The sequence below is a fragment of the Abramis brama genome (assembly GCF_963993115.1).
Source record: "Abramis brama genome assembly, chromosome: 18".
NCBI lineage: Eukaryota > Metazoa > Chordata > Actinopteri > Cypriniformes > Leuciscidae > Abramis > Abramis brama.
Window position 1 is genome coordinate 31,284,918 of NC_139980.1, and position 27,695 is coordinate 31,312,612.

General features: G+C 36.1%; 2 protein-coding genes across 2 annotated transcripts; both read left to right on the top strand.

Moving 5' to 3' along the window:
* Positions 1–1,661: 1,661 nt before the first annotated feature.
* adgrg11 (adhesion G protein-coupled receptor G11) lies at positions 1,662–18,300 on the top strand. The gene is made up of 19 exons (XM_084091848.1): positions 1,662–1,889; positions 5,136–5,275; positions 6,303–6,548; positions 6,682–6,753; positions 7,709–7,759; positions 7,923–8,042; positions 8,696–8,734; positions 8,833–8,901; positions 9,075–9,252; positions 9,642–9,801; positions 9,893–10,024; positions 10,583–10,690; positions 10,765–10,807; positions 11,395–11,495; positions 11,601–11,722; positions 12,560–12,825; positions 13,143–13,230; positions 15,279–15,574; positions 17,422–18,300. The coding sequence occupies exons 3-19, from the start codon at positions 6,311–6,313 to the stop codon at positions 17,565–17,567; spliced, it is 2,229 nt and encodes a 742-aa protein (XP_083947974.1). The 5' UTR covers positions 1,662–1,889; positions 5,136–5,275; positions 6,303–6,310; the 3' UTR covers positions 17,568–18,300.
* A 285-nt stretch (positions 18,301–18,585) lies between these two features.
* Positions 18,586–27,620, top strand: rad51 (RAD51 recombinase). The gene is made up of 10 exons (XM_084091846.1): positions 18,586–18,681; positions 19,517–19,611; positions 19,700–19,837; positions 24,263–24,380; positions 24,470–24,561; positions 25,783–25,877; positions 25,955–26,068; positions 26,152–26,281; positions 26,958–27,079; positions 27,158–27,620. The coding sequence occupies exons 2-10, from the start codon at positions 19,522–19,524 to the stop codon at positions 27,279–27,281; spliced, it is 1,023 nt and encodes a 340-aa protein (XP_083947972.1). The 5' UTR covers positions 18,586–18,681; positions 19,517–19,521; the 3' UTR covers positions 27,282–27,620.
* The last annotated feature ends 75 nt before the right edge of the window (positions 27,621–27,695 follow it).

Here is a 27,695-nt window from a genome sequence, read left to right on the forward strand (position 1 = left end):
CTGATGCTAGAGATAAGTCAAGTCAACTTTATTTATATAGCGCTTTTTGCAATACAGATTGTTTCAAAGCAGCTTTACAGTGATAAACAGGAAACTAATGCAACAAAGTTTGTTTTGGCTGTACAGCAGCTCTGGGGAAAACCGTGATGTCATCATCCAGCTCAGTTCAGTTCTCATACAATGGTGTCAATGCAGGCAGATCAATAATATTGTTGAACTCTTTACTAGACTATTCATGTCACTCCATATCTGACCAATTTTGGCATTACCATAATGTCCTTTATTACTTTACAGCTACTTTTTATTTGTAATTACACAATTAAAATGCTGTGGCACTGGCAATTTTAGGCTCATGTTCCTTGCCACTTTTGTACAAACGTCAAAGATTTTAAGATGGTAAATAGTGTTAAACGCAGCTGAGAGTACCAAAACTACAGCTACTCTTATTGGTAGCTGCAATCATATAGTATTTAAATTTGCCAAAGTATAAAAAAAAAAAAAGAAGCTTCTGTATGAATACATATAGGTAGCCTGTGTGTGTGCATAGAAAACACTACTTTGGAAATCCCAGAGATGATGTCAACAACAGCAGCTCCGGATCAATGGAAACATTTCCACCCTCCGCCGGAGCCCGAAGGGAAGATGGCGACAGGTGATGTCAGCAAACTGCAGCCTGGCATCCAATAGGGTCCCATGGGATCTCCTGTGTTGAGCACCTGCACCCTATAAACCTGTGCGAGTTCATTGAAAAAAACAGATGTCAAACCACCCTAGGACCACAAATACAACTGGGCTCTAAAAATAGAAAATAAAGCAGCACACATTCCTGAGGTGTGAGATAAGCAGTTTTGTTTTCAGATGTGTGTTGAGTCATATGTGTCCCTGCAAATGTCAAACAAAAGAGTTTATGTGTGTCCTATAATAACTGTAATCAATCTGAACAAATTGTGTCAGGGTTGGACATTTTTTTACGTCTAATACTTAAAATCTTATTTATTGAGGTCAGATCTTAGTTTAAACTTTATTTTCCTCTTTCAGGGCAGTCACTTCACTTCACAGTGTCCAAAAAAAAAATGTTATGGCGTGCTCTACTGGTGAAACCCTGACACTGCATCGAAATATCAGCATTACATTCTCTTTCTGAGGAGAATTGAAAGGTCAAATTGAACACCTTTCTGAAAGTACATTCCAAAATATATTAACATATAAATGTAACAATGATTTGTTAGCTCATAAAGAAATGAAAAAGAAAACCGAAGAAAGTCTTATCAAAAAATTAAGAAAGATATTTTCTAGCAACTGTTTCATAGAATGACCCAGGGCCGTCGCTAGTGGGGTGAAAGGTGGTGACAATTATAGGGGCCCCCGCTGCCCAGGGGGCCCCACAAAATCCAGCAGTTATACTATATAGGCCCCTGTTGTATAAATAATTATAATATTTATATTAGTTGCATGCCTGAGATTTAAATGAAAACCAGAAAAACATGCAATTTGGTTAAATATTTTTTCCAAATATCTGCTTCTCTTACCTCCCTAAAAATGGTTTAGTCCGATCTAAAGTATTTATTAATTATTCAGTCAGTGACAAACATCAGATGGACCCAATAAAATTGTAAGTCCCACCCCAGCTCGTGAACAGAACCAATCAGAGTTGAGGCGGCAGTGCCTGAAGTCAACGATGAACTTGGTGGAAGAGCAGGAGACTGACTGACTGAAACTTTCGGGGAAAAGAAAACATAAATCAGGGTACCAGAAACGCCATGAAAAGAAGGAGAGGGAGGCCAGGAGAGTTGTTTTATCCCAGTCGATCAATACGTTCTTAAAGACAGGTTGCATTGTTATTTCGCTTGGAATAAGAAAACTACCGTCGACTAAAGCCTGCCGGCCGGGTACTGTCACTTTTCTTTATCGCTGCGCACCACAATCGACCGAATGATTACATGGTCAAAATTCCTCTTTTTACACTAATGTACATAGAGTTAAAACATTTACACGAGTCACGACGCATTGCATTATGCACCTGACCTGCTGGCTGATGAAGTATTTATTACATCAAGAAAACACGAATACAACACACTGCACTTGGATGAATACATTTATTAGCTTTATTTAATAATATATTACCAGTTCCATATTATCTTTATTAAAAAATAAAACAATAAATGATTTTATTTTTTAAATTTGACTGCATTCTTGTCCATTTTTAAATGTTTACTTTTTGATTTATGAATTATAACAGACTGATGGGGGGAAAAAAAACATTTTGCTGTTACTTTTTTAAAATTGGTTTTATTATTATTCAACAATTTCTTGCTTTTTGTTAGTTTTTATTAGTTGTAATTTTTATATAAACATTTAACTTTTAAAATAAAGGTTTTACAACAACATCACCATCTTCTGTTATATTTGGGCCTCCATGCTCATCTATTTACAGTATATGATATTGATGGAGGGGGCCCACATCAATATTTTTTCAGGGGGCCCCGAATCCTCTAGCTACGGCCCTGCAATGACCCCTGGCATTATACCCGATATTAGTGAGAATCAGCACTACAAATGAAGAGAGGAAATGTTCAGAATGACAGAACACAGCACACAAACAAGAAAACAAAACAAAGAGCTAATGAATTCTTAAACACTGTTTTAAAAGTTTTGTTTTATGAGCTGAGGATGATATGACCATGATAAGGTAATGCATGCATAATGCCTACTGTATCATATTTGATATGCAAGTTTCTAAGGCCTCTAAATGATCAACATGTTCAAAACTTTGCTGAAAAACCTGTTGAACAATCTACCACATGCATGTCTTCTGCAGTATGATTCATATACATTTTTAGCATGTAAAAATTATTTATAAGTTCTTATAATCAGAATCACTTTTATAGTGTTATTAGCTAATGAAAATTACTGGACTGAAGCAACTTATGTTTACTTGATTATCCATCTTTTTCTTTTTTTTAGGAAAATCACGTTAAAATGTGAGTATCAAATTAGGAACGGTTATTTGTTCATCTCTCAATCATCATTATATTGCATTATGTTATATTTGCCCTCTACAATAAAAAATAATACAGAGCTTTGATAATAAAGCTAAGCATTTAAATACCATCTTAAGACATATTATTTGAAGATAGAGTAATATATGTATTTTGTCTGTTATGTGACTGTTTTATTTATGTCTGTAGATAAAGATCTTATTTAAATTACAAGCTGTCAAAATTTCATCTTGCTTTCTGGCAATATAAATATCAGCAACTACACCAAATTGCTTCTTTTTTTTTTTTGGCCTCAATAAAATTGATTTGTTGAAGAATTAGCTACATATTCTTAGTATATGAGCTATAAAAGCCTGATCCATCAAATGTGATACTATATACTTTTAAGGTTTTGTCTAAAGGTTTGACAAACTGAAAAAGAAAAAAAGATTAAAACTATTTCATATGTCAGGCTTTACAGGGTTAAAGTCAAATACATATCAGACTGCATTAAGAATGTTGAAATAAAATTGTCAAGCTTTGAATTATTATGCCATTTACCAACACAAAATGTGTACTGAATATTGACAAAAGGAGGAATTTTAAATGATCCAGATCAGGTGATTGACAGTATGCAGAATTAGTGGCAGCAGTTCATAAACATGATTAAACTGATATTGCTCTTTCATACATCACACTAAAGTAATTCTCAAAGAATATTTGTTTTGAAAAATAAGGTGTAAATGTTGCAAGTCATTTGTCAAATTATCGTGATGCTTGTTTCCAGTCCAAATATCTAAAAAAATCTTAAAGAAAGATGCATTTATTAAAGTAAAGTCTTGTTTTCTGGGGGGAATCAAAATGAAGTGGGTTTTTGCTTAAAACAAGCAAAATGATCTGCCAATGGGGTAAGAAAAATAATCTTGTTTCCATTTGAATTAAGATTATTTTTCTTAAATTAAAATCTCACTTCATTTAGATTTTTTTCCCCCTGGAAAACAAGACATAATATCTTATGGCATTTTACTCATAATTGCATCTTGATTTATTTTTGATAATATCATTCTTCATCTCCAAATATCATTTTTGATATTTGGACTGGAAACAAGACAAAAATTCTAAGTAAGAAAATATTTTTTGTGTGTTTCAGTTCTACAGAAAGCCTTTTAAAATGTCCCGTAAACTGATAAGGTTGCATTTGTTCGGCTATGGCTAATCCCTCATTTGTTAATCAGATGAACTACCGTTTACTCTGAGCTTGAAATGAACAAGGGTTTCTATTTACTAATTCGTTGTTAGGCATCAGGAGTATGTTTGTGTTTGTAAGACTGCGATTTTATCTCTGCTATTTGTGACAATCAGTTGTACTGATCTTTTGTGGTAACAATGACAGTGATAGTAAATCATCAGTGATGTCAGTAATACTTTACATTTTAACCACAACATGGGAGAAAATGTCCCGGTTAGTCACTGTGAATACTGTAAAAAGTTACAAACTACTAAATTTCCTAAGTTTAAAAAATCCTATTGATACAATTTCATAAAATATAATGAAAATAACACTCAATAAATTAAAAAAATAAATAATTAATGCAAACGGTGAACCAAATATATTTCTTTGTAAATCTTTTTCAGGGAAAGTTTCTTGAAAGTCAGTTTCTTTGTAGGCACACATACTTTAAATGTGCTGACTACAAAAAAAGTTGAAAATATATATGTATAAAAAAAAACAATTTGGGAAATCAGCAGACCAAGTACAAGCAATAATGTAAAATGTAAACAATCTTTTTTTTTTTTACTAAACACAAAACTGTCAAATAATATACCAACATGTCAAACCACTGTTATTTTAAATAATCATTCATATAAAACTACAACATTTAAAATCCATGACTTGTGTCTATTGAACATTTCTGTATTTATATTTCACTGTCACATTTATTATCACCTTATTTGCTTCTTTATCATGTTTGTTGATGCTTGTGTTCATATAATGATGCCTGTTCTCTTGTGCGTCATTGTCCAGTTGAATATAAACCTCATGTTTACCTTCAACTTTACAACATTAACCCTGGAAAGCCTGCCGAAACTCTTTGCTTGTATAATCATCTAACAGTAAAGATTATGACGGTGTCTCGTCCCGCTGTTCTCCGTTAGCTGGTTTGCATGAAGAGATGTGGTTAACAAAAACAGAAAACCACAGCGGGAGGGAGGAAATGCTACATGCAAAATGAAGTTCCATCTATATCTGATGAAATGACACAAGTATTTGGAAAGACTCAACGTCTCTTCACCAGGTAAGAAGTTTGTTTCAGTTATATTAGTAAAGGAAAAAAACTGTGATGTTTAAAAAAAAAAAAAAAATGTTATGCTTTTGTACTACTCTTGAAATTTTGTATTGTGGCAGTGGCACTGCTAGTATGATAAAAAGAAAATATATCTTAAAATCAATTTGGATAAAAACATTTGCTAAATGTAAATGTACCTAATGTTAATTTATCTATTTTAAATGCTTGACTCATTACATATCACTGTATCAGAGAATGTGATATTGCATTCTTTTTTTTTCATGGTATAAAAGCATTTAATTCTGATCCTTTAATCTGATTGGCCAAGCGGCTTTCCTAGAGTGATGATATTTAGTCCAATTGCACTGGAACATTTCATTGTATCACTTGCAGCAATAAAGTGAAAAGACTTAAAGTTCAATCAAAATGTAGAATTCACTTTCTGAAGAAAAAAAAAATTCACTTTGTTTTTTCGGTGATGTTTTTAGAAAAATATACAGAAATACTTTGCTGTAAAGTATTTATTTTTATTAGTATTTTCTGTGAATGTGTGAGACTATTTGTGCTAAAAACCAGTGTGTTTATGATTACGAAAATAAATTAAAATAATAAGATAACAAATATTGCAATATCAAGCAGCATAAAGGACTGTTTTTGGACAGCTAAAATAACTAACGTAAGTATGTTACGAGGTGGTGATTTCGTATAAATTCGTATGACATGAATCATACATGAAGGTTACCCCCTTACCCCACTCCTATACAACCCGTCACTGGGGCGTAAGCAGATTCTGTGAAAACACACAAATGAGCCAACAATGTAAAAATGTAAAATAGTTACAAATTGCCAGAGATTGTGTTTTCCATTACTTAAAAAGGACAGGAAAGCATTGTGCTCTGCAGCACAAAAGCTTCCATCTAAACATTTTATTACGTTCAGTGATTTTCCAAAATGTTTTTGCCAGTTGTTTTCATTTACATTCGAATTTAAAAGCAGAACACTGTGCACTTCATGTTTTACACTTTTCTTCTTGCAGCTCTTCAGATGTTTTTGAGGAACCTGGAAATCCAGTCAGGGATGAAGTGGAATAACTGTGGTCTCCTGCTCATATTTGCCCTCTTCTGCATATGTGCTAGAGGTCAGACCGGAAACGGAAACGGACACGGACACGGACACGGAAACGGAAACGGAAACGGAAACAGACCCATAAATATAGACCTAACTGATGGGCCAGGCATCTTCATACTCGGTACAGATGGTTTCAAGGGATACATGAAATCAGGTGATTCAAGCCAGACACGTTCATGAAATATGTTAATTAAAATATTGAATGTAGTGGGTAAATATTGCTATTATGTAGCAGGCCTAATTGTTTATTTATTATTAATATTGTTTATCATTTTTCCTTTCCATAGGTAATTGCATTAAAGATAACTGGAACCAATTGGGCCAATCTGCTCCTCTGTTCAGTCCTTCTGCATCTCCAGGTGAGGAGAAACCAAATGTAGTCTAAGTACCATAGTATAGAGAGAAACTTTCTACATACTTGTATAAACGTCCCTTGAAAAATGTATTTTGTTTTACCTGTCTTCATCTACAAAACTAAGAAAAAGGAAAACCAAAATCTTCTGTGATGTTAACAGTGTATAATAGGTCTAAAATCTCATTGTCATTAACTAAACATGCTTTAAAGTTTGCAGTGGTCAATACTGGACAGGAATAATCTTTAGAAGTTGCGATAAAATGGACAAATCTTTTCTTCCGTATTGTTACAGCAGTGGCCAAAAGGGATGTCCAGCCTAGGAAAATTGACGTCTTCACCCTTTATACAAATATAATGAATTTTTTTTTAACGATTTTGTAAGCATAAGTAGTTGTGCTTGAATCAATTGTTTTAATTGTAATAACGCAATAAAAACGCCAAATTGTGTGGACATAGTTTTTTGACCAGGCTGTCATACAAAGAAATTATGAACACATGCAAAAAAAAAAGAGAGAACCGAATATTAAATATTAATGACTAATTGTGTTGTACTGTATATGCTGTTTCATGTGAGCATTTTTTGTATAGTAAAATAAAAAACTGTAGCTATAGTTTAACCTTTTTTGCCAAATAATTTTTGTCTTATAAAAACCTTAAACAAATTTATCGTTTCGTTCTTCCCTCATATTTAAAATATAAAAAAATATTGAATATTTTCCTCATAATTTGATGGCTTAATCGAGCTCCAGGCATCAGTTTTGGCCACTACTGTAGATCTGAGTGTAATGGATTATTTAAAAAAAGAAAATTTTACAGTCTAAGAAAAAAAGGTTCAATTGGTTCCCATATAGAACCCTAGGGTTATTGACTCAATTTTAAATAACCCTTTATGCCAAAAAGGCGAATTTGAATTTGATGGCCAGTTTAACATGTTCTTTTTTTTTGTATGTGTCTTTCAGCTGACAAACTTTGCAACATCACTGTTTTTTCATACAGAAACCTTAGCATCGGTGAGTCTGAACGTATTTGGGCTTTTTTTTTTTTTTTTTTTATGAACTGCTTTGCACCACTATCTATAATGAAAACCTGTGAATTTTCTTTGTAAAATCGTATGATTTGTTATTTATATTTAGCCCAGAGTGACCTTGTTTTTTTTAACCTGTTGTTTTGCAGAAAATACTGTGTCTTTATCTGGACACTATCTCACCATAAGCAGATCAATTACATCCTCATTTGTCTGTATAATAAATGGGACCTGCAATAATGGCACTTGGACAAACTGGATCACAGGAGGTGCATAAAGTATTTTTTATATTTATTTGCTCTGCTTTTAGAAATATGATAACAATACAGAAAAAAAATATTTACATGATAACCTCACTGAGCAAAGAATATCAGTTGAAGTTTACTTTACTTGACAAACAACCTGCATTCGAAAACATTTTCGACTATTGTCATATTCTAAAAACTTAAACTTAATTATAAACATCTGTTTAAAAGGAAAGTGAACAATTTTAAAGAAGGATCTAAAGAATTGTAAGTATCTAAAGGTAGTCAATATTTTGTTTGATCTGTTCACAAGTACTCAAGCAAACTCTTGGTATTTAAATTGTATGGGTTTACATTACAAATGTAACTGTAGTCACATCGTCCACCTCCGAAAGTGGTTGAAAGTGTACAAGTGTACAACCATAAAAAGTAATGCGATTCGTTTTTTAAAGAGTAACTCAAAATTGCGATAAAGCATTTCTTTTAAAAGTAACTGGCCAAAACGCCACATACTAATTTTCCCTTGGATCATTACAAACCATTCAGTTTTGAAGTTTGTAATCCATGTAGTGTTGATTGAAAGTTTTCTTTAAAATAATTTACTGAAATTACATTCATTCACTTTAAGCGCAGTTCAGGTATCTGTTAAGTTCATATTTTTGTTCTCTTTAATAAAGGTTGTAATTGGACCCTTCCAGAACAATTCTACAGTACAAGTAAGTATTATCCCAACAGTCTAAATATGATCTTAAAGATGTATAAGAGTGTCACCAGCTGCTGTATATGCTATAATTTTGTGTGTTGTGTATGTAAGATTGTAGTATGACCTGCCTGAATACCACAAACGCATGTGAGAATGCAACATATGATTCCAGCTGCAGGGGTAAGAACGTGCTTCAATATGCCTATTTTTCTAAATCAGACGTTTCTGCTTTAATCACTTTTTGAACACACTAAAAGTGCCATTTAACCACAATGCTGTATATACTGCTTTTAATCATTCCTTAATAATCATATCTTCATTTGTTTTCTTTTCATTTTTATGTTTTTACACAGATGATAATGCAGATGATGAAAGTAAAATTAACACCATTTGGATCGTTAATGGAACTGCAGCTTGTTTGAAGTGTGGAAGTCCTTTTCATAAGGTGGAAGAAATCCAAAATATACCCCCAGCAATGGCAAATCTATTTAATAATACTAATAAAAGAGAGACAGATGCTGGGGCAGCTGCGTAAGTACTTTTTTTAAACATACATGATTTCAGTCTTGTCAGTTTTTTGTTTTTGTTTGTTTTTTTTTTAGATAATGTTTATTATCCAGGCATCAGTTTATCTTTTAAATTGTAAAATAAATGACCATATTCAGGAGGTTTCCATCATAACTTGCTGTACTTAATATTCCAGTTAGGGGATATACATGAGTTTTTTTTGTTTTTTTTCATAATAAGCAATTCTATACATATTAAATAGGGGAGACCGGGGCTAGTTGTCACAGGGGTTTATCCCATCTAACCCTCTATGTAGTACCTGCTGTCTTAATGGTTGTAAATTGTACCATTTTCTTTTTAGTTTTCTCTTATATCAGAGAAATAAAACACAAATCATTTTGTATCTTGTTCAGAGTGGCCATGAAAAATCTCACCAATCTGCTGTCTCTCATGGAGAATTTGACCATAGCATCTATTTCCATGGGTAGCATTAAAGGGGTTTTAAAGAAAATTCAAAGTATGTCTGATGTCAAGGAGTCTGCTTTCATCTACTCTGCAGAAACTGGCATCAGAGTAAGTGTAAAGATGACAAACATATACACATCTTGTTTAACTCTGCATAATGTGGTGACAAAAATGTACTGAAATCGCCTTATGTTTACAGGTTATAGATGATTTTTCCATACTGAAAGATTATCCCAACACTTTCACTATTCCAAAGGAAGCCACACTGCAAGCGTTCAACAAAAGTGAAAATGCTTTTCTGGGTGTGTTCAGATTTCCCAACATGTCAAAGGTATAAAAGAAAACTTTGATTTTTCAATTCCTGTATACAGAAAAATGAAAGCTTAGGCCTGTTTCATGACGTACGCACAGGTAACACACAAGCATTAATGCTTAACTACAAAGGCTGTCTTGTGTTTTGTTTTCATACTGACAGAGTTTATGCTTATAGAGAGTTATGTTTATATTGCAAAATATATATAAAGGTTTATAGTGCATTTCAGTGATTCTATCATGCTACACCTGGAAAACTAGGCTTTGTCGAGTTTTACACTGCGCTTAAATGATTTTAACTCGTGCATCATAACACAAGACATTCTTTTAAATTGGTGATTTTAATGAAACCAAATTTCTTGCAAACAGATAATCAATAATACCTGTATTCATATAATGTGTGGCTTAAAATAAAATTAAAGTTACCTGAGTATCCTGAACATTTAAATGCCTGTTTCACTTCTGACATTGATCTTATTTAATCTATTCATTAATGAAAATTAATGTTTCTATATAGAAGCCTGATTCTGTTTCTCAGCGATCAAAAAAAACAATCCCATTTCATTTTTTATTAAAGGATGAAAACAACAGTACAGTTTTGGGGAATGAAGTTTATGCAATCGAAATGGGGGCGCAAATTTCAAATCTGACTGAAAACATCAGTTTGGCCTTCAGCAATAAAGAGGTAATGTATGATGCATGGGAAAAAGTATTTTTTAATATTCTTATTTTCTAAATCTCTTATTTATTTCTCTGCAGAGCATGATGGGAACTCCTGTCTGTCACGCATGGGATGGAAAAGGTCTGTGATGCTTTTGTGTTTTTATATATTTAAATATTTTGAATTAAATGGAATATGGATATGATAAATATCCATACAGTATATCAAGAATATATTATTCTTAATTATTTTAAATGAGTAAAAAAAATTAGAGCTTAATAAAACACTTTATTTAAATCTTAATGGAACAAGGGAATTGTCTATTGTGATTCGTATTCATAAATTAAAAATGAAATTTTATGAATATGAATCACTTAAACTATGGTCCATTCCCTTGTTCCATTAAGATTTAAACAAAATGTTTTATTAAGCTCTATTTGTTTACTCTTTTAAAATTCTTAATTCATAATATGAATAATATGTAAGGATTATTCATTTCAATTTTATGGAATTTTACTACACAATTAAAAATTGTAAATCTTAAAACAAAAATGCTCAAAAAAATGTTTTGAGTGTAGAAATATAGAGAACTAGAGTCTGAATACTTCAAGCCATGCTTTGGAGCATGAATGTCGATTTCTAATCATAAATCAGCCATGATGCCAATTAGCATTCATTAACTCTCTCTAAATCAACTCAAAACTAACCAGTCCCTCCTTTTCATATAGGAAATAAGCCAAACTGGACATCTGAAGGGTGTACTACTGTTTCTGATGGAAAGAAGATAACATGTAATTGCAACCACTTGACTTTCTTCGCTGTGCTTATGGTAGGTTCTCTGCCCCCTTCAGATTTATGTTTATTTATTTCACTACATTTGTGGTATTGCAAACGTTCAGACAGACCTGTGTAACTGAACAATGTTTTAATACAGGCTCCGGTTCCAGAAACCATTTCCCAAAGTGACCTTGTCGCTCTCACCTACATCACGTACATCGGCTGCGGCCTCTCCATGTTTTTCCTGGGAGTCGGATTATTTATTCACTTCCTCTTAAGGTGAGACATGAGTCTCTGTACCACTGTTCACAAATGTGAGATCCCCAATATGATCTCATCAGTCGACAGCATTTATGGCGTAATGTTGATTACCAAATAATCTTACAAAAAATCATTATGCTTCCTCTAAATTTCTTGAAAGTGCACCTATTATGATTTTTAGGTATTATCTTTCATGTAATGTGTAATATAGCAGAGAAGGGAGGGGTTTAGAGAGAATGAATCCTTTATCAAACCATTTCAGACTCTGTGAGAAAACGTGATGCTGAAATGTTTTATTACAAGAAAACTGAAGTGTTTTGGATTCATGTAAAATGTTATGCTGAAGCACTGACAGTTGAAGTGAATGGGGTGAAAGTGAAGAGCTTTAAAGTTGTTCTCTGCGTTTTAGGTGTTGCATTGTCATGGCAATGAAGCCACAAACTTGCATATAACTTTGCCCAGAAAAGATTAATAAGCAATTTTGTTTACACTAACATCATGTTGTTTACATCTTGTAAACATTGAGTATTTTAACATTAACAGATTGGCCCCATTCACTTAAAAAAAAAAAAGTGGGAAATGAATTAATCCATTTTAATCAACAACATGCCACAAGTGCTGTGAATTGAGCTTGACTTGTACTAAACTCAGAATATGGTGGGTTGCACAAATTAAGGGTTAAAGCAGAAGTATGTCATTTGGATGCAGCATAAACTAACCTGCTGTTAAATTAAAACCAGGATCAAATATTTAAATCAAAGTTGATCCTTAGTTGTGCAACTCACCCTGAAACATTTTTAATTCACAAAGCACGGATCCAAAATGCTAATTTCGTTTGTGCATTTTAAATTTCAGGAAAGCGAAGGCCACTAATTCAGCCCACGTGCTGATGAATCTCTTTTTGGCGCTGTTTCTGCTCAACCTGGCCTTCCTGTCTAATGAATATGTTGCACGTGCGAATAGCCACAGCGCCTGCAAGGTCATGGCTGGATTCATGCACTACAGCTTGCTGGCCAGTTTCTCCTGGTTTGCGGTGGAGGCTTTACACCTCTGCCTGCAGATGGCCAAACACTCAGTCGTCATCAAACATTACATCCTCAAGATCTCTGTGGCTGGGTGGGGTGAGTTCAAAATCCTTTACATATGCATGCTGAATTATGTGGCTTTTGATCAGATGCACAATTTTGACTGGCAAAATTCCCATAAACTTAAAGGCTTTTGACATGGGCCAGTAAGCAACCACTCAGACTACCTTAACCATAATAGCAGCATCCTGGCATCATCATCATCATCATCCTGGGATATAAAATGCACATAGAATTCATGTCATATGTACAGATAAAATACTAAATCTGATCTAGATCTAAGGTCTGATCTAATCCTCTATCCAGACTATTGATTCTTATACCACAATTGCATTGTCAACTATTTGTTTCAGCTCCTCCTGCTGTTGTTGTCAGTATCATTTTCATCCTTGGCAAATATGGTGAACAGACCATACAGACGGACTCAAGCAATGTAACCATGTAAGTAGACCCAAAAATATGATGAGACATTATTCTTAAAATATAATGGCAGCCATACTGTCACAAACACAGACTCCGTAAAGGCGGGCATACACTGTGCGATGTCTGTGCGATTTCAGCAAGGAACCTACTCACACTGAACGAGTAGATCGCATGCGATGTAAAGCCAAAGCTCAGGATTTATGTGCTCACACTGTACGGTCCGAACGTCGAGCTGCGACTTCACTGCTCACACTATACGTGTGAAATATGCGCGAATCAGCGCGATAAATCCTCGTGCCGGGTTGCGCCTATGGACGATCATGTAGCCTATCCAGAGATATTGTCAAAACAAGCATCAGCTATCAATATCAAGAAGATTTAGCATTTCCAATTTATATATCAAATTATTAGTAGGCTAGTATTATTGTATTATTATTATTATTATTATCATTATTATTATTAGGGAAGGCTACTTTTATTATTAAAGTGATAGGCTATTATAATTAAATTGCCACACAACAATTTCATAGCGCATCACCGCAAAACACCGAACACTGCAATATAAAAAAATATATATTTTAGATTATGTCTCTCACAGTGGACATGCACCTACGATGACAATTTCAGACCCCTCCATGATTTCCAAGTGGGAGAACTTGCAAAATAGCAGGGTGTTCAAATACTTATTTTCCTCACTGTACATTTATATATATGTATATATATATATGTGTGTGTGTGTGTTTTCCTGCTGGAAGTGGTTACACTGTGGTCATAAAGGGATAGACATGGTCAGCAACAATACTCAGGTAGGCTGTGGCATTTACACGGTGCTCACTTGGTACTAAGAGGCTCAAAGTGTGCCAAGAAAATACCCATTACACCAGCAGCCTGAACTGCTGATACAAGGCAGGATGGATCCATGCTTTCATGTTGTTTACACCAAATTATGGCCCTACGATATGAATGTCGCAGCAGAAATCGAGACTCATCAGACCAGGCAATGTTGACATGTTGTGTGTTCATGCTCTTCTGCTTCAAGGGTTGACATGTTGTGTGTTCATGCTCTTCTGCTTCAAGGGTTGACATGTTGTGTGTTCATGCTCTTCTGCTTCAAGGGTTGACATGTTGTGTGTTCAGAGATGCTCTTCTGCTTTAAGGTTTGACGTGTTGTGTGTTCAGAGATGCTCTTCTGCTTTAAGGTTTGACGTGTTGTGTGTTCAGAGATGCTCTTCTGCTTCAAGGTTTGAAGTGTTGTGTGTTCAGAGATGCTCTTCTGCTTCAAGGTTTGAAGTGTTGTGTGTTCAGAGATGCTCTTCTGCTTCAAGGTTTGAAGTGTTGTGTGTTTCAGAGATGCTCTTCTGCAGACCTCGCTAGTAGCGAGAGGTAATTTGAGTTACTGTTGCCTTTCTATCAACCAGTCTGGTCATTCTCCTCTGACCCCTGGGATCAACAAGGAATTTTCTCCCACAGAACTGCCGCTCACGGGATATTTCCTCTTTTTCGGATCATTCTCTGTAAACCCTAGAGATGGTTGTGTGTGAAAAATCCCAGTAGATCAGCAGTTTCTGAACTCAGACCAGCCCGTCTGGCACAAACAACCATGCCGCGTTCAAACTCACTTAAATCACCTTTCTTCCTCATTCTGATGCTCAGATTGAACTTCAGCAGATCGTCTTGATCATGTCTACATGCCTAAATGCATTGAGTTGCTGCCATGTGATTGGCTGATTAGATATTTGTGTTAATGAGCAGTTAAACAGGTGTACTTAAAAAAGTGGGAAAATATTTACTTTCTATTAAGTTGAAGTATTGCTTTTCTACTCACTATTAGAATAATTTTAGATGTGTAAACTTTAAAGTAAAAATCAGATTTGGTTTAAATTTAGTCAATAAAATAAACTTTGTGGGTGTGGAAAATAATGGTCAGTAATCAAATTTAGAAATGTTTCATGATTCAATTGGCATATAGTACATCACATTATGGAAGTATATAGTAAATAGTTATGAGCATTTACAAACAGATGTCATTTTGTCAACTTTAACCATCTGCACTATTTTCCCTGCAGGTGCTGGATTTTAGACAACACTGTCCACTACGTCGTGAACATCGGTTATTACTGCTTCGTCTTCATCTTCACCTCTTGCACCTGCATCGTGGTGCTGCGATGGCTTTCCATGCTGAAGGTGAGCAAGTTTAACAAAGCTGGAGCGGTGAAACGCTCAGGAACCGCCTCCTTTGACATCAACACCATCCTGGGCCTCTGCTGTATGCTGGGACTCACCTGGAGTTTCACTTTCTTCAGCTACGGAAGTCTGAGGCTGCCCTCATACTACATATTCACCATACTAAACTCCTTCCAAGGTGAGAGCTTTTCTGCTGAAAATTTAAATGCATATATTGCATACATTTCTCAGAGTCTGAAAACAGTTTGTTCAAAGATTCAGGTCTCTCTAAGCCCCTCCTTTCCGCGAGACTACACTGCTCTGATTGGTCAGATGGCTCAGTCTGTTGTGATTGGTCTACCAGTAAAAGTGCATGTCGGAAACCAACCGTTCATTTCCATATCTGAATTTCAGCTCTTCCTCAGCACTTGATACACAGTGATACGACAATGGCGTAGTTTTTTTCCTTATTAATTCCAGCGCAAATCCTCAAACAGCCTCTTCCCAACATGTCGACACACAAACCAAACTCTTCCAGTCTAAGCTCAGTGTTTGAGGGTCAAAGTAGACGTCGTTCGCAGGCAGCCAATGAAGACCATATGCGGGCATTATGCAAATTTGTTACATAGGTATGTAACAGGAAGTGAGACTGGAATTACTGACGACTCGTTTCAGCACTTCAGAATCTGTTCTTTCTTTTGGAAGACAATAACTTTATTTGTCATGCACTTTGATCTTTAAAACTTTGCAGACGTTTTACATTTTACCACTATATTACACTCTACATGAAAGGTAATATTCAAAAAAGAATAATAGAAGCACTTTAAAATGATCATTTTAACAACATTTAGCATATAGACAATCTCAAAGCTGAAAGACATGGGCTAAAACATGCGTTCATTTAACTGTAGAGCTCTTAAACATTAGATCATAGATTATATACCATTATATTATAATGTATTACCAGTATATTATATTTTATTAATTATATTACAGTCCAGTAGTGGTCATAAAGGGTTCTTTAAAATTGAGTCAAAACCGTAGGGTTCTACAGAGAAACCCATTTAACCTTTTTTTTAAGAGTGTAAATATGACTTTTTAAACAACCCATTAGACTTGGATCCACAAAAGGATATTTGTTTTTATGGCCCTGCAAGTTTGATTAAACCATCAAAATATGAGGAAAATATTTTAGATTTTTTTAATAGTTTAAATATGAGGGGAGAACAATATTTTGTTCTTTGAATGCCTGGTTTCTTGTTATGCTCTGCCTGGATTTACTTTCTGACTGTTTTGTTAATAATAAATGTCAAACTGCACCTGGATCCAATACCCTGTCTTTACTGAAACAGCCACCATTATAGCGTAGCTGTGCTTGGAGTGAATTGTTTTATTTGTGATAACGCCTAATAGTAAATTTCCTGTGAAAATGTTCCTTTTTAAGATTTTTTTTTTTTTTTTTTGCATAGTAATATGTATGTATGTATGTATGTATGTATTTATTTATTTATTTATTTATTTATTTATTTATTGCATAGTAAAATAAAATGCTTAAAGGAAAATTTTCACAGGAAATTTACTTACATTGTAAGCACACCAGACAAAGAACATGAGAAATACTTGAGTATATATATACTCAAGGGGAGATTGGCGAACTAGACACACCTAGGAACAATCACAAACTAATCAACAAGAAAAACTACAAAGGACTACAAAACATGGCACAGAACAGGAAATAACATAAAAGTCCACACATAAGGGGATACAAGACAGGAATCATGACATACGCAATATGCTCACAAAATCTTTAACACATTTTTAATAATATTTGGATAAAGGGTGAAGATGTTAGTTTTCATAGGCCGGCCGGGCATGTTATATTATAAATACACTTTTAAAAAAATGAAACAAAATCCCTGTTCACAGCATGTTTGTGGGAAAATGTCTACTGGAATTAGACATTATTCTAATATACTATAAAACATGCATAATATGCATAATAAACATGCAACATTCAACTTGTATTACATGCTTGTGTTTTTATAGGATTCTTCTTGTTCATATATTACATGAAAACGAGCAGCCTCTTTGGAGACTCGGCCACTAAAGAAGACAGCGACATTACTGAAGACACCAACACAGAAAACCCATACGATAACCAAATACCAACACCCGCCAAAAAGACCATCTGAATGTCTTCTGCATCTGTGCATTTGAGATGTCATATCTGTCTATATACCTTACATTCATTTGCAGTATTATAGTGAATTCAATGCAAATTTCCTCTGTAAACATATGTAGCTATTTCTGATTTCTGAATTTTTAAAGAGTTTGAATTGAATTGCTGACGGCACACAGGAAGTTAAATTTACAGGAAGAGAAATTTGCTTTATTGCATCCTGTTTGCTACCTCAGTTACAATTTAGGAACTAAACTGGAGTTTTATAGACGTTCCCAATTAAGTTCTGAATGGGGCACAACCCTGCTGAATAATAATATAATCTTCATATCCTACAGTGTGTTTCTTTTTCATGACTGCACTTAGCAGGTTTTCATTATAATACAATGCTACTAATGTATTTGTTTTACACTGTATATTATCTTTTGCATGTTTATTTTCTGGGGCAAGGTGAATACTGTACTAAAATAGTAGTAGGACATTTTTATGATTTTTAATCAGACTTTAGAACTTCAGACCTCTTGTTAGTGGCTTTGGATTAAAGTGTCCGCTAATTGCATAAATGTAGAAATGCAGACAATAGGTTGCTATATTTTCAGTCTTTCAGTCGCGCATTAGCTATTGATATCGGTAGGTATACACAGCCCTACATGTTTAACTTTCTGTGATGCCTTTGACTGTGTTTGCGCTAACATGTTTTACTGACGATCAGAAACATAAACCCTGAAAAAAATAATTACACTATGAACCCTATGAGTTTTTATTACATTTGCACAGACTTTTGAAACGATCTATATCAATCACAATGGTTTAATTCTAAAATAATGGTATGATATTGGTAGCCCTCAAACCTGTCAGTATGAATTGATGTTATACAAAGGGGTGACATTTCGAATAGCGAGGTCTATTTCAACATACATTATATATATATATATATATATATATATATATATATATATATATATATATATATATATAAAAGAAAAGAAAATCAACAACAAAAAAACGGATTGTGATGTTATGAAACATCGTTGACGTGATGGCGTCATGACGTTGGTGACGTGGCTTGACGGCGGCACGCGGGAAAATTCAGATTGAGCACAGAGCAGCAGCAACAGAAACAACGGGTGAGTGACAAAAACAACGATATTAAACATTTAAATGAAATAATCACACATCTACAAGATTACTCTGACACATTTATATGAACTATTGAGTGAGAACATGATTATGTCGATTGTTTATGTCGATGAGAGCGCTATAAGTTGTGTGTGTGTGTGTTCTGTGGGGTTTTTAAAACACATTAGACTGATCAGACTAAATTAGTGTCTTACACTGTGGGGAAACATAGTTTAGTATCTTTAACGGACAAATAATCGATTATCGTTGCATTAGTTTAACGTTAGTTAATTTGCGCGTTGTGCTTTTGATTATTAACGTTAGATAGCAGTAACGTTGATGTGTCCGATTGTAATACCATGGTACTTCTAATAGTACCATGGTATTCTCAGAGGTACCTTGGAATACTATGTTAAAACTATGCTATATATCAAAGTACTGTGGTATTACCATCTAATACCATTACTGTACGTATTTTTATGTGTTGTTACCTTACTAATATATGTAGGTATTTCAAATAATAGCTTGATACATGTCCAGAAATGTATAATATTGTCGTTTTCGTAAGTAAATTTTGTAAATCCTTATCTAGTTGTCACAATGCGCATGGAAAAGTCATTAAAGCATTGGTCAAAAGTTGAGTTTGAACCTTGATTTGGTGTTAGGCTAATAAATGCATTCGTTTACAACTAAGTTATGTAAGTGTATGGTTTAAATGTAAATGTACAGCTTTTCATTCAATTTCTTAAGATGATAATGTGTATTATTAATTTGGGAAGTCTTAATCTACAAGCATCACAAGTGGTTTATAATAATATACAAGTGTAATGTGTTTTGGAGCAGTAAATATGGCTATGAGGAACGCATCCCGGGTGGAGGTGGAGGGCGAGGTCGAGGAAGAGGAAAGTTTTGGGCCACAACCGGTTTCCCGTCTGGAGGTACGATTGCAGTGGCAGATACTAACACAAACATGGTTTGATGTTTAAATGTTTATTGATGATGATGTTGTTGTAAATCTCTCTGCAGCAGTGTGGCATTAGCAGCAGTGACATTAAGAAGCTGGAAGATGGTGGTTTTCACACCGTGGAGGCCGTTGCGTACGCGCCCAAGAAAGAGCTGCTGCACATCAAAGGAATCAGCGAAGCCAAAGCCGACAAGATCCTGGTGAGACCTTGGTCAACATTAGCTGTTTTTCCACTGCCGGGACAGTGCGAGCCAGGGCTAATAACGTGCCAGGCGTGGGCAAATAGCCTCATACCTCAGCGGCTCAGTAACCCCACAGTGCTACCCTAAAACACGCACTTAACACGCCTTCATAGAACGATGTCACACAACCCCACCATTTTACCAGCATGGGGCTAGCTGACTTACAACTGTATAAAAAGACAACATAAAAATAGCACACATGCTTGTTCAGTTGCACCTGCTTCCATTTACAGGTCACAGGAATGCACAAAACAACTCCATTAAGGCTTTTAAGTCCAAAGCCTTACACATTTAGAGAAATATTTTCTAAAATATCATGTTTACATAACATTTCTTTATAAAGAATGAGCATTTCTATAAATTTTCCGCGAAATTATGTGATCTGAGGAGATTTGAGCGATCTGTCCCATCTAATGATACTGTTATCCTTTTAGCCAAAGCAACTGAAGGAGCTCACAGACAGAAAACAGATACCAGTTAACCAGGGTATATCTAATTTATAGTTGTGTCCCAAATGATGCACTATGCATTTATACTAGGGCTGGGAATCGATTAAAAAAAATTAACTAATTAATTGCACAATTTGCTGTAATTAATTGCATTTCCCCCAAGCTTTTTTTTTTTTTACTAATTATCAAAATAAAATATAGTCCTACAAAGCTATTATTACCAGAGCATGTGATCAGAGCAGGTCATTTTACCATTGTTAGCAAACAGCTCAGCAAACAGAAGTCTACTACTGAGAAATTTCACGTTATTTGAGCGGACTTTGCTTTTCCAGAGCGTGATCGGAACATGATTGGAGCGTTTGGGCCGTTAACGACAGAGCAGAACGTGCAGCGTAAACACGGAGCGGAACATTGAGCAGAGAGCACAGCAGCGCACCCACACACACACACACACACACACGGAGCGGAAAAAGACCCGCTCATAAAAGCTGCGCGAGAATGAAACCTGATCGCCGAACACGGAGGGGTGGGACGGCATATTTTCGGCCTTTTCAATAGCAGCCGCAACAGGAAGCCATTAAAACGAGGCCAAAAAAAGTGCTGCGTTATTTTTTAATTCCCCCAGCCCTCATTTATACACAACGTACTCATACACTATGTACTCAACCATATAGTGTATGAATTTTATAAGGTTATTTAGTCATTCAACGTCTGAGTCTGATAGCCCCTCTGCTACATAATTAAAGCTGCGATAGTTGAGTGTCCAACATTCCACACTTCATTTTTTTTTCGATTAATTAAGTGCATCATCCAGGTATTTAAAGTGCACTTTTTCTTTTTGAAAGTTTTAGTGTGAACACTACTCGCACTATTTATACTACAAAATGTCATAGAATCATGCATAATTATGTAAATTGGGACACATCTTATAATGTATGCGGATGCGTTAGTCCAGTATCAACAAAGGCACAGGGAAGAGACAGATGAAACCAAATAAATCATACATTGTCTAATGCCTGGTACACATTGTATGATTTTGGGCTGTCCCAGACCAAAGATCGTGACCAATCATGGCGGTTTCTGTGGGCGTGGCTCCTAAACGCTGGTCCTACATCGTACAGTGAGAGAGGTCCGTTGTCACTGTCTTGTGACCAAAGATGGCCTGTTATAATTTTCTGAAATTTATCATGATTATCCCACAGTGTGTTCGCTGCTATGACCTATGTCTACTCACCAGCCAATAAAAATGCAGGAGTGTGTGTGAGTGTGGGTTGCATCAGGAAAGAGTTCTGGCGTAAAACCTGTGCCAAATCCAATGTGTGTGTGTGTGTGCAGATAATTCAGATGAAGTGGACCCTGCAAATGAGCGGGACTAACGCTAGGAAAAAATAAATACGTGTGTATTTATTATCACAATGGTTAAAGTGGTGGTTGATTATGATTTCACTTTTCTAACTTTAGTTAGTGTGTAATGTTGCTGTTTGAGCATAAACAACATCTGCAAGCAAAGGGAGATATTTGCTTTTAAAGAAATAGTTTTTTAAGGACTACAACAAACGGCTGGTAGGGACTACACAACATTCCTCCTGGATTAGTGACATCGCCAACCCTAAAATTTACATAAACCCCGCCCCCAGGAACACGCAGTCCATGTTGAGAAGAGGAAGAGTTGTTGTAGTCGAGCACACTGCTCTGTGACTTTTCACATGCAATACAGTACGCAACACAAATCCAATAGCATGTCACTCTGTAGGCATCTTACAACAGTTCCCACACAAGCGATTTTATAGATTACCATGACAGGATATGCTAATCAATGACTTGAAGATAGTTAACTCCACATCAGCAACATAAATTCATCAACTAACCATTCAGAAACGTCCTGTTGCATTCTACATGTTGTCACTTCTTCTTTAGTCTCTCCATCATTGTCCGACTCCAGTTTAAACATAAAAGGCAGAACAATTTTAGTGCTTGTCTGCGTGAGGTAATTGGAAATTGTTTAAAATGTCTTAAATGTTGAATGCTTGGTACTGGTACGATAACGCAGTGTTGACTGTCTCCTGACTCAGGTAAACTCCACCTTTGTTCATGACCACTCCTCTTGCCCCAGTTGGCCCGATTTGGACCAAAGTATTCGGCGGGCCAAAAACCCCTGGCCGTTGCCCCCTGAGGAAGCCCCGAAAAGGCCAGAAGTGACAGTGGAAACACGACTGGCCCTGACACACACTAGCATGCTCAATTTTGGCCCGACAGTGGAAACATGGCTATTGCTATCTGTTATTCTACAGTGAGGAAAATAAGTATTTGAACACCCTGCTATTTTGCAAGTTCTCCCACTTAGAAATCATGGAGGGGTCTGAAATTGTCATCGTAGGTGCATGTCCACTGTGAGAGACATAATCTAAAAAAAAAAAATCCAGAAATCACAATGTATGATTTTTTAACTATTTATTTGTATGATACAGCTGCAAATAAGTATTTGAACACCTGAGAAAATCAATGTTAATATTTGGTACAGTAGCCTTTGTTTGCAATTACAGAGGTCAAACGTTTCCTGTAGTTTTTCACCAGGTTTGCACACACTGCAGGAGGGATTTTGGCCCACTCCTCCACACAGATCTTCTCTAGATCAGTCAGGTTTCTGGGCTGTCGCTGAGAAACACGGAGTTTGAGCTCCCTCCAAAGATTCTCTATTGGGTTTAGGTCTGGAGACTGGCTAGGCCACGCCAGAACCTTGATATGCTTCTTACAGAGCCACTCCTTGGTTATCCTGGCTGTGTGCTTCGGGTCATTGTCATGTTGGAAGACCCAGCCTCGACCCATCTTCAATGCTCTAACTGAGGGAAGGAGGTTGTTCCCCAAAATCTCGCAATACATGGCCCCGGTCATCCTCTCCTTAATACAGTGCAGTCGCCCTGTCCCATGTGCAGAAAAACACCCCCAAAGCATGATGCTACCACCCCCATGCTTCACAGTAGGGATGGTGTTCTTGGGATGGTACTCATCATTCTTCTTCCTCCAAACAGTGGAATTATGACCAAAAAGTTATATTTTGGTCTCATCTGACCACATGACTTTCTCCCATGACTCCTCTGCATCATCCAAATGGTCATTGGTAAACTTAAGACGGGCCTTGACATGTGCTGGTTTAAGCAGGGGAACCTTCCGTGCCATGCATGATTTCAAACCATGACGTCTTAGTGTATTACCAACAGTAACCTTGGAAATGGTGGTCCCAGCTCTTTTCAGGTCATTGACCAGCTCCTCCCGTGTAGTTCTGGGCTGATTTCTCACCTTTCTTAGGATCATTGAGACCCCACGAGGTGAGATCTTGCATGGAGCCCCAGTCCGAGGGAGATTGACAGTCATGTTTAGCTTCTTCCATTTTCTAATGATTGCTCCAACAGTGGACCTTTTTTCACCAAGCTGCTTGGCAATTTCCCCGTAGCCCTTTCCAGCCTTGTGGAGGTGTACAATTTTGTCTCTAGTGTCTTTGGACAGCTCTTTGGTCTTGGCCATGTTAGTAGTTGGATTCTTACTGATTGTATGGGGTGGACAGGTGTCTTTATGCAGCTAACGACCTCAAACAGGTGCATCTAATTTAGGATAATAAATGGAGTGGAGGTGGACATTTTAAAGGCAGACTAACAGGTCTTTGAGGGTCAGAATTCTAGCTGATAGACAGGTGTTCAAATACTTATTTGCAGCTGTATCATACAAATAAATAGTTAAAAAATCATATATTGTGATTTCTGGATTTTTTTTTTTGGATTATGTCTCTCACAGTGGACATGCACCTACGATGACAATTTCAGACCCCTCCATGATTTCCAAGTGGGAGAACTTGCAAAATAGCAGGGTGTTCAAATACTTATTTTCCTCACTGTATGTGTTAGTGATTTGTACAAACCTCTAACTCTGTAACCAACAGACAGAGGCTGCTAAGATGGTTCCTATGGGATTCACCACAGCGACTGAGTTCCACCAGCGCAGAGCTGAAATCATCCAGATCTCCACAGGATCTAAAGAGCTTGATAAACTCCTGCAGGGTGAGACACTGAACTGAACTGTCAGGCAGAAAATAATACACTTTATACTGAATCACCTGATTGAATCTTTCTCTGTCTGTGTTGCGCAGGAGGATTCGAGACGGGATCCATCACTGAGATGTTTGGTGAGTTTCGCACTGGAAAGACGCAGCTGTGTCACACACTGGCCGTCACCTGCCAGGTAACACACATTATTTTTCCTCCTATAAAAAAAAAAAAGAATCAATACTTGTATTCAGCAAGGATGCAATAAATTGATCAAAATTGACAGTAAAGACATTTGTGATGTTACTTTTGACCTTTCTATTAATCACTGAATTCTGAAAATGTATCACAGTTTTCACAAAAATATGAAGCAAAATTTTATAGATAATAAACAGAGATGTTTCTTAAGCAGCAAATCAGCATATTAGAATGATTTCTGAAGGATCATGTGACTGAAGGATAGAGTTATGATGCTGAAATTTATCTTTAAAGGTACACTGTGTAGTTTAAGTATTTTATTAGCTAAAATCAATGTCTTTATTCATAAATATGTCCTCATTGGTGTAAAATTACCTCTGCCAATGATCGGACTTATCCTCGTAAGCGAAGAATTTCGTATCTTTATGTACATTGGACGGGTCCAAAGTCCAAGGAGGCTTCAGTGTCATTCCGCCATTTTGAAAAACTATAATAGCAGAGAGGGACAAAAAGCACTAGCCTACCTCAACGCGTTTCCGTTCAGAGCCAGAGTCACGTGACTGAAACCAGCTGAAACGGAGATCAGAGAGAGGCGCTTGTCACTGCCCCGGCAAATTTGAAAGGCTGCACTGCACGGTACTTCATAATGCAGGATCATACTTATGTCGAGCCACAGGAGAAGGAATCCTCGTCGCCAAAAAAGCAAAATAACGAACCTCAACTCCCGAAAGAAAACTCGAAGTGCTATTGGAAGACATGTTGTCATAGCTTCTTGGTACATAACGGCTACTGTAGTTGCAACACGTATTTGAAAAAGCGAGGCGCTAGAGAGCACTATTCGTTTGAATGCAAAATACAATTTCACCGTTAGATGGGAGAAATTCCTACACAGTGTACATTTAAAATAAATTACAAATTAAAGGCCAGGATTAGGCCTTAGTTCAGTTAGGGCATTTAAGTAGCTTTTATAAACGTGCCTTAGAAAAAAACAATGGAACTGATATTATATGCCAGTTGCTTTCAGTTAAAACAGCTCAAACATGCATTTTAGTCTGGAACTATCTTAAACCTTGTCTGTGAAAATGTATGTTAACAAGATTTAACAAGAACTCTGCAAAGTTATATCCAGTATTTTAACCCCTGTTAAACTAAATAACCATGTAAATCTGGTAAACACAGTAACTTTTATCTTTATTAAAACATGAACTTTGCATTTCAGCTGCCCATAGATCAGGGCGGTGGGGAAGGAAAAGCCATGTACATCGACACTGAAGGAACCTTCCGTCCCGAGAGACTGCTGGCTGTAGCGGAGAGGTCAGAGCCGCTTTCTAAACACTCATATGAATCCAGTATGTGCAAAACATTGACCTCTGTGTTTGGTTCTGCGTCAGGTACGGGCTGGTGGGCAGTGACGTGCTGGATAATGTGGCGTACGCCAGGGCCTTCAACACAGACCATCAGACGCAGCTGCTGTATCAGGCCTCCGCTATGATGACTGAGTCCAGGTAACACACACATCCAGCCAGAAACTGACTCCAGACTGCTTTCACTCGCTCCACGTGCTGAAATATTCTCAATCTGTCTTCAGATACGCTCTGCTGATCGTAGACAGCGCCACTGCACTTTACAGGACAGATTACTCTGGACGAGGAGAGCTGTCTGCCCGTCAGGGGCATCTGGGACGCTTTCTGCGCATGCTGCTCCGTCTCGCCGATGAGGTAAAGCAGCTCTTCACAAATTGCAGAATCTAAGAGGATTTTTTTTTTTTTTTTTACATTTTATAATGCATTATATACAGGCTTTAAGTACAGTTACCATTTATTTTGTCTAGTTTGTTTATTTTCATACATCAAGTTAAAAAAAAGAAATGTTGAGGAATGTTACCTTGGCAACTAGATAAAAAAAAAAAAATACAAAATTAAGAATGAAAAATAATTTTCGGTTTAACAAAAATGTGTTTTTAATGCTTCTAATTTTAGTTAACTAAAACCTTGATAAGAATTATATATATTTATATACTCCTATATTTGAACTGTTTGCATTAAAAAAAAATTATGAATTTATTGCATTTACATCATTTTTTTTGGACATGAATAAACAAGTTTTAAATATCTTTAAGTGATTCATTAGTTTCTAACATTTAACTGCACTTTTAAACATTAAATAGTTTTAAATATCTTATTTTTTTACGTTTTATTTATGTACATTTGACTAAGCTTTTAAACATTAAACTATTTAAATAAGTTTTACATGTTTGTCAGTTTGAACAGTGTTTTATCAATTTGCATTTTTTAAAAATAAATTAACCATTTAATTTAAGTGGCACAGCTAGTCCTTCATTAGTGTCTTGTATATGACGTGAGCTCATGGATATGTGTGTTGTCTCGTTTGTAGTTTGGCGTGGCCGTTGTCATCACTAACCAGGTGGTAGCACAGGTGGACGGAGCGGCCATGTTTTCTGCAGATCCCAAGAAGCCGATTGGAGGAAACATTCTGGCACACGCATCGACTACTCGGTAAGACTTAGCAGTGTACGATGGTGGCGATCGATGCTCATATGCTCTATAGATTAATAATGTCTGTCTCTCGTGTAGATTATACCTGCGGAAGGGTCGAGGTGAGACGAGGATATGTAAGATCTACGACTCCCCATGTTTGCCTGAGTCGGAGGCCATGTTTGCCATTAATGCTGATGGAGTGGGAGATGCCAAAGACTGAAACTTGCACAGATCAGAGAAACGACCTGCACTGCTGTGAGCCATACGAGACCATCAGCAGGAGAAGAGACTCCTTTAAAATGGTTGAAATGTGTTTAGTCTGGAATTATACTTTGGAAAAAGAGTGAACCCTTGAGAGTGAAATTCATGATTTATTTACATACGTGCAGATTGATGGATCTGAGTGATTTGAGCTGGTGTAATTATTTGCTCTTTAGTGTGACGTCAACCTCTTTGTTATTTACAGCTTTTTGTTATATTTGTGCGTTTTGTCTGGACTGAAACTTTTTCTTGTACATAAAACTACTCATAAAGCGTTTTATCTGTTAAACTAATAAAAGTGTGTTTGTTTGAATGTATATGCCAAAAGAGGATTGAACCATTAAAATAGATGGGGGGAAAAAACAGCAAAATA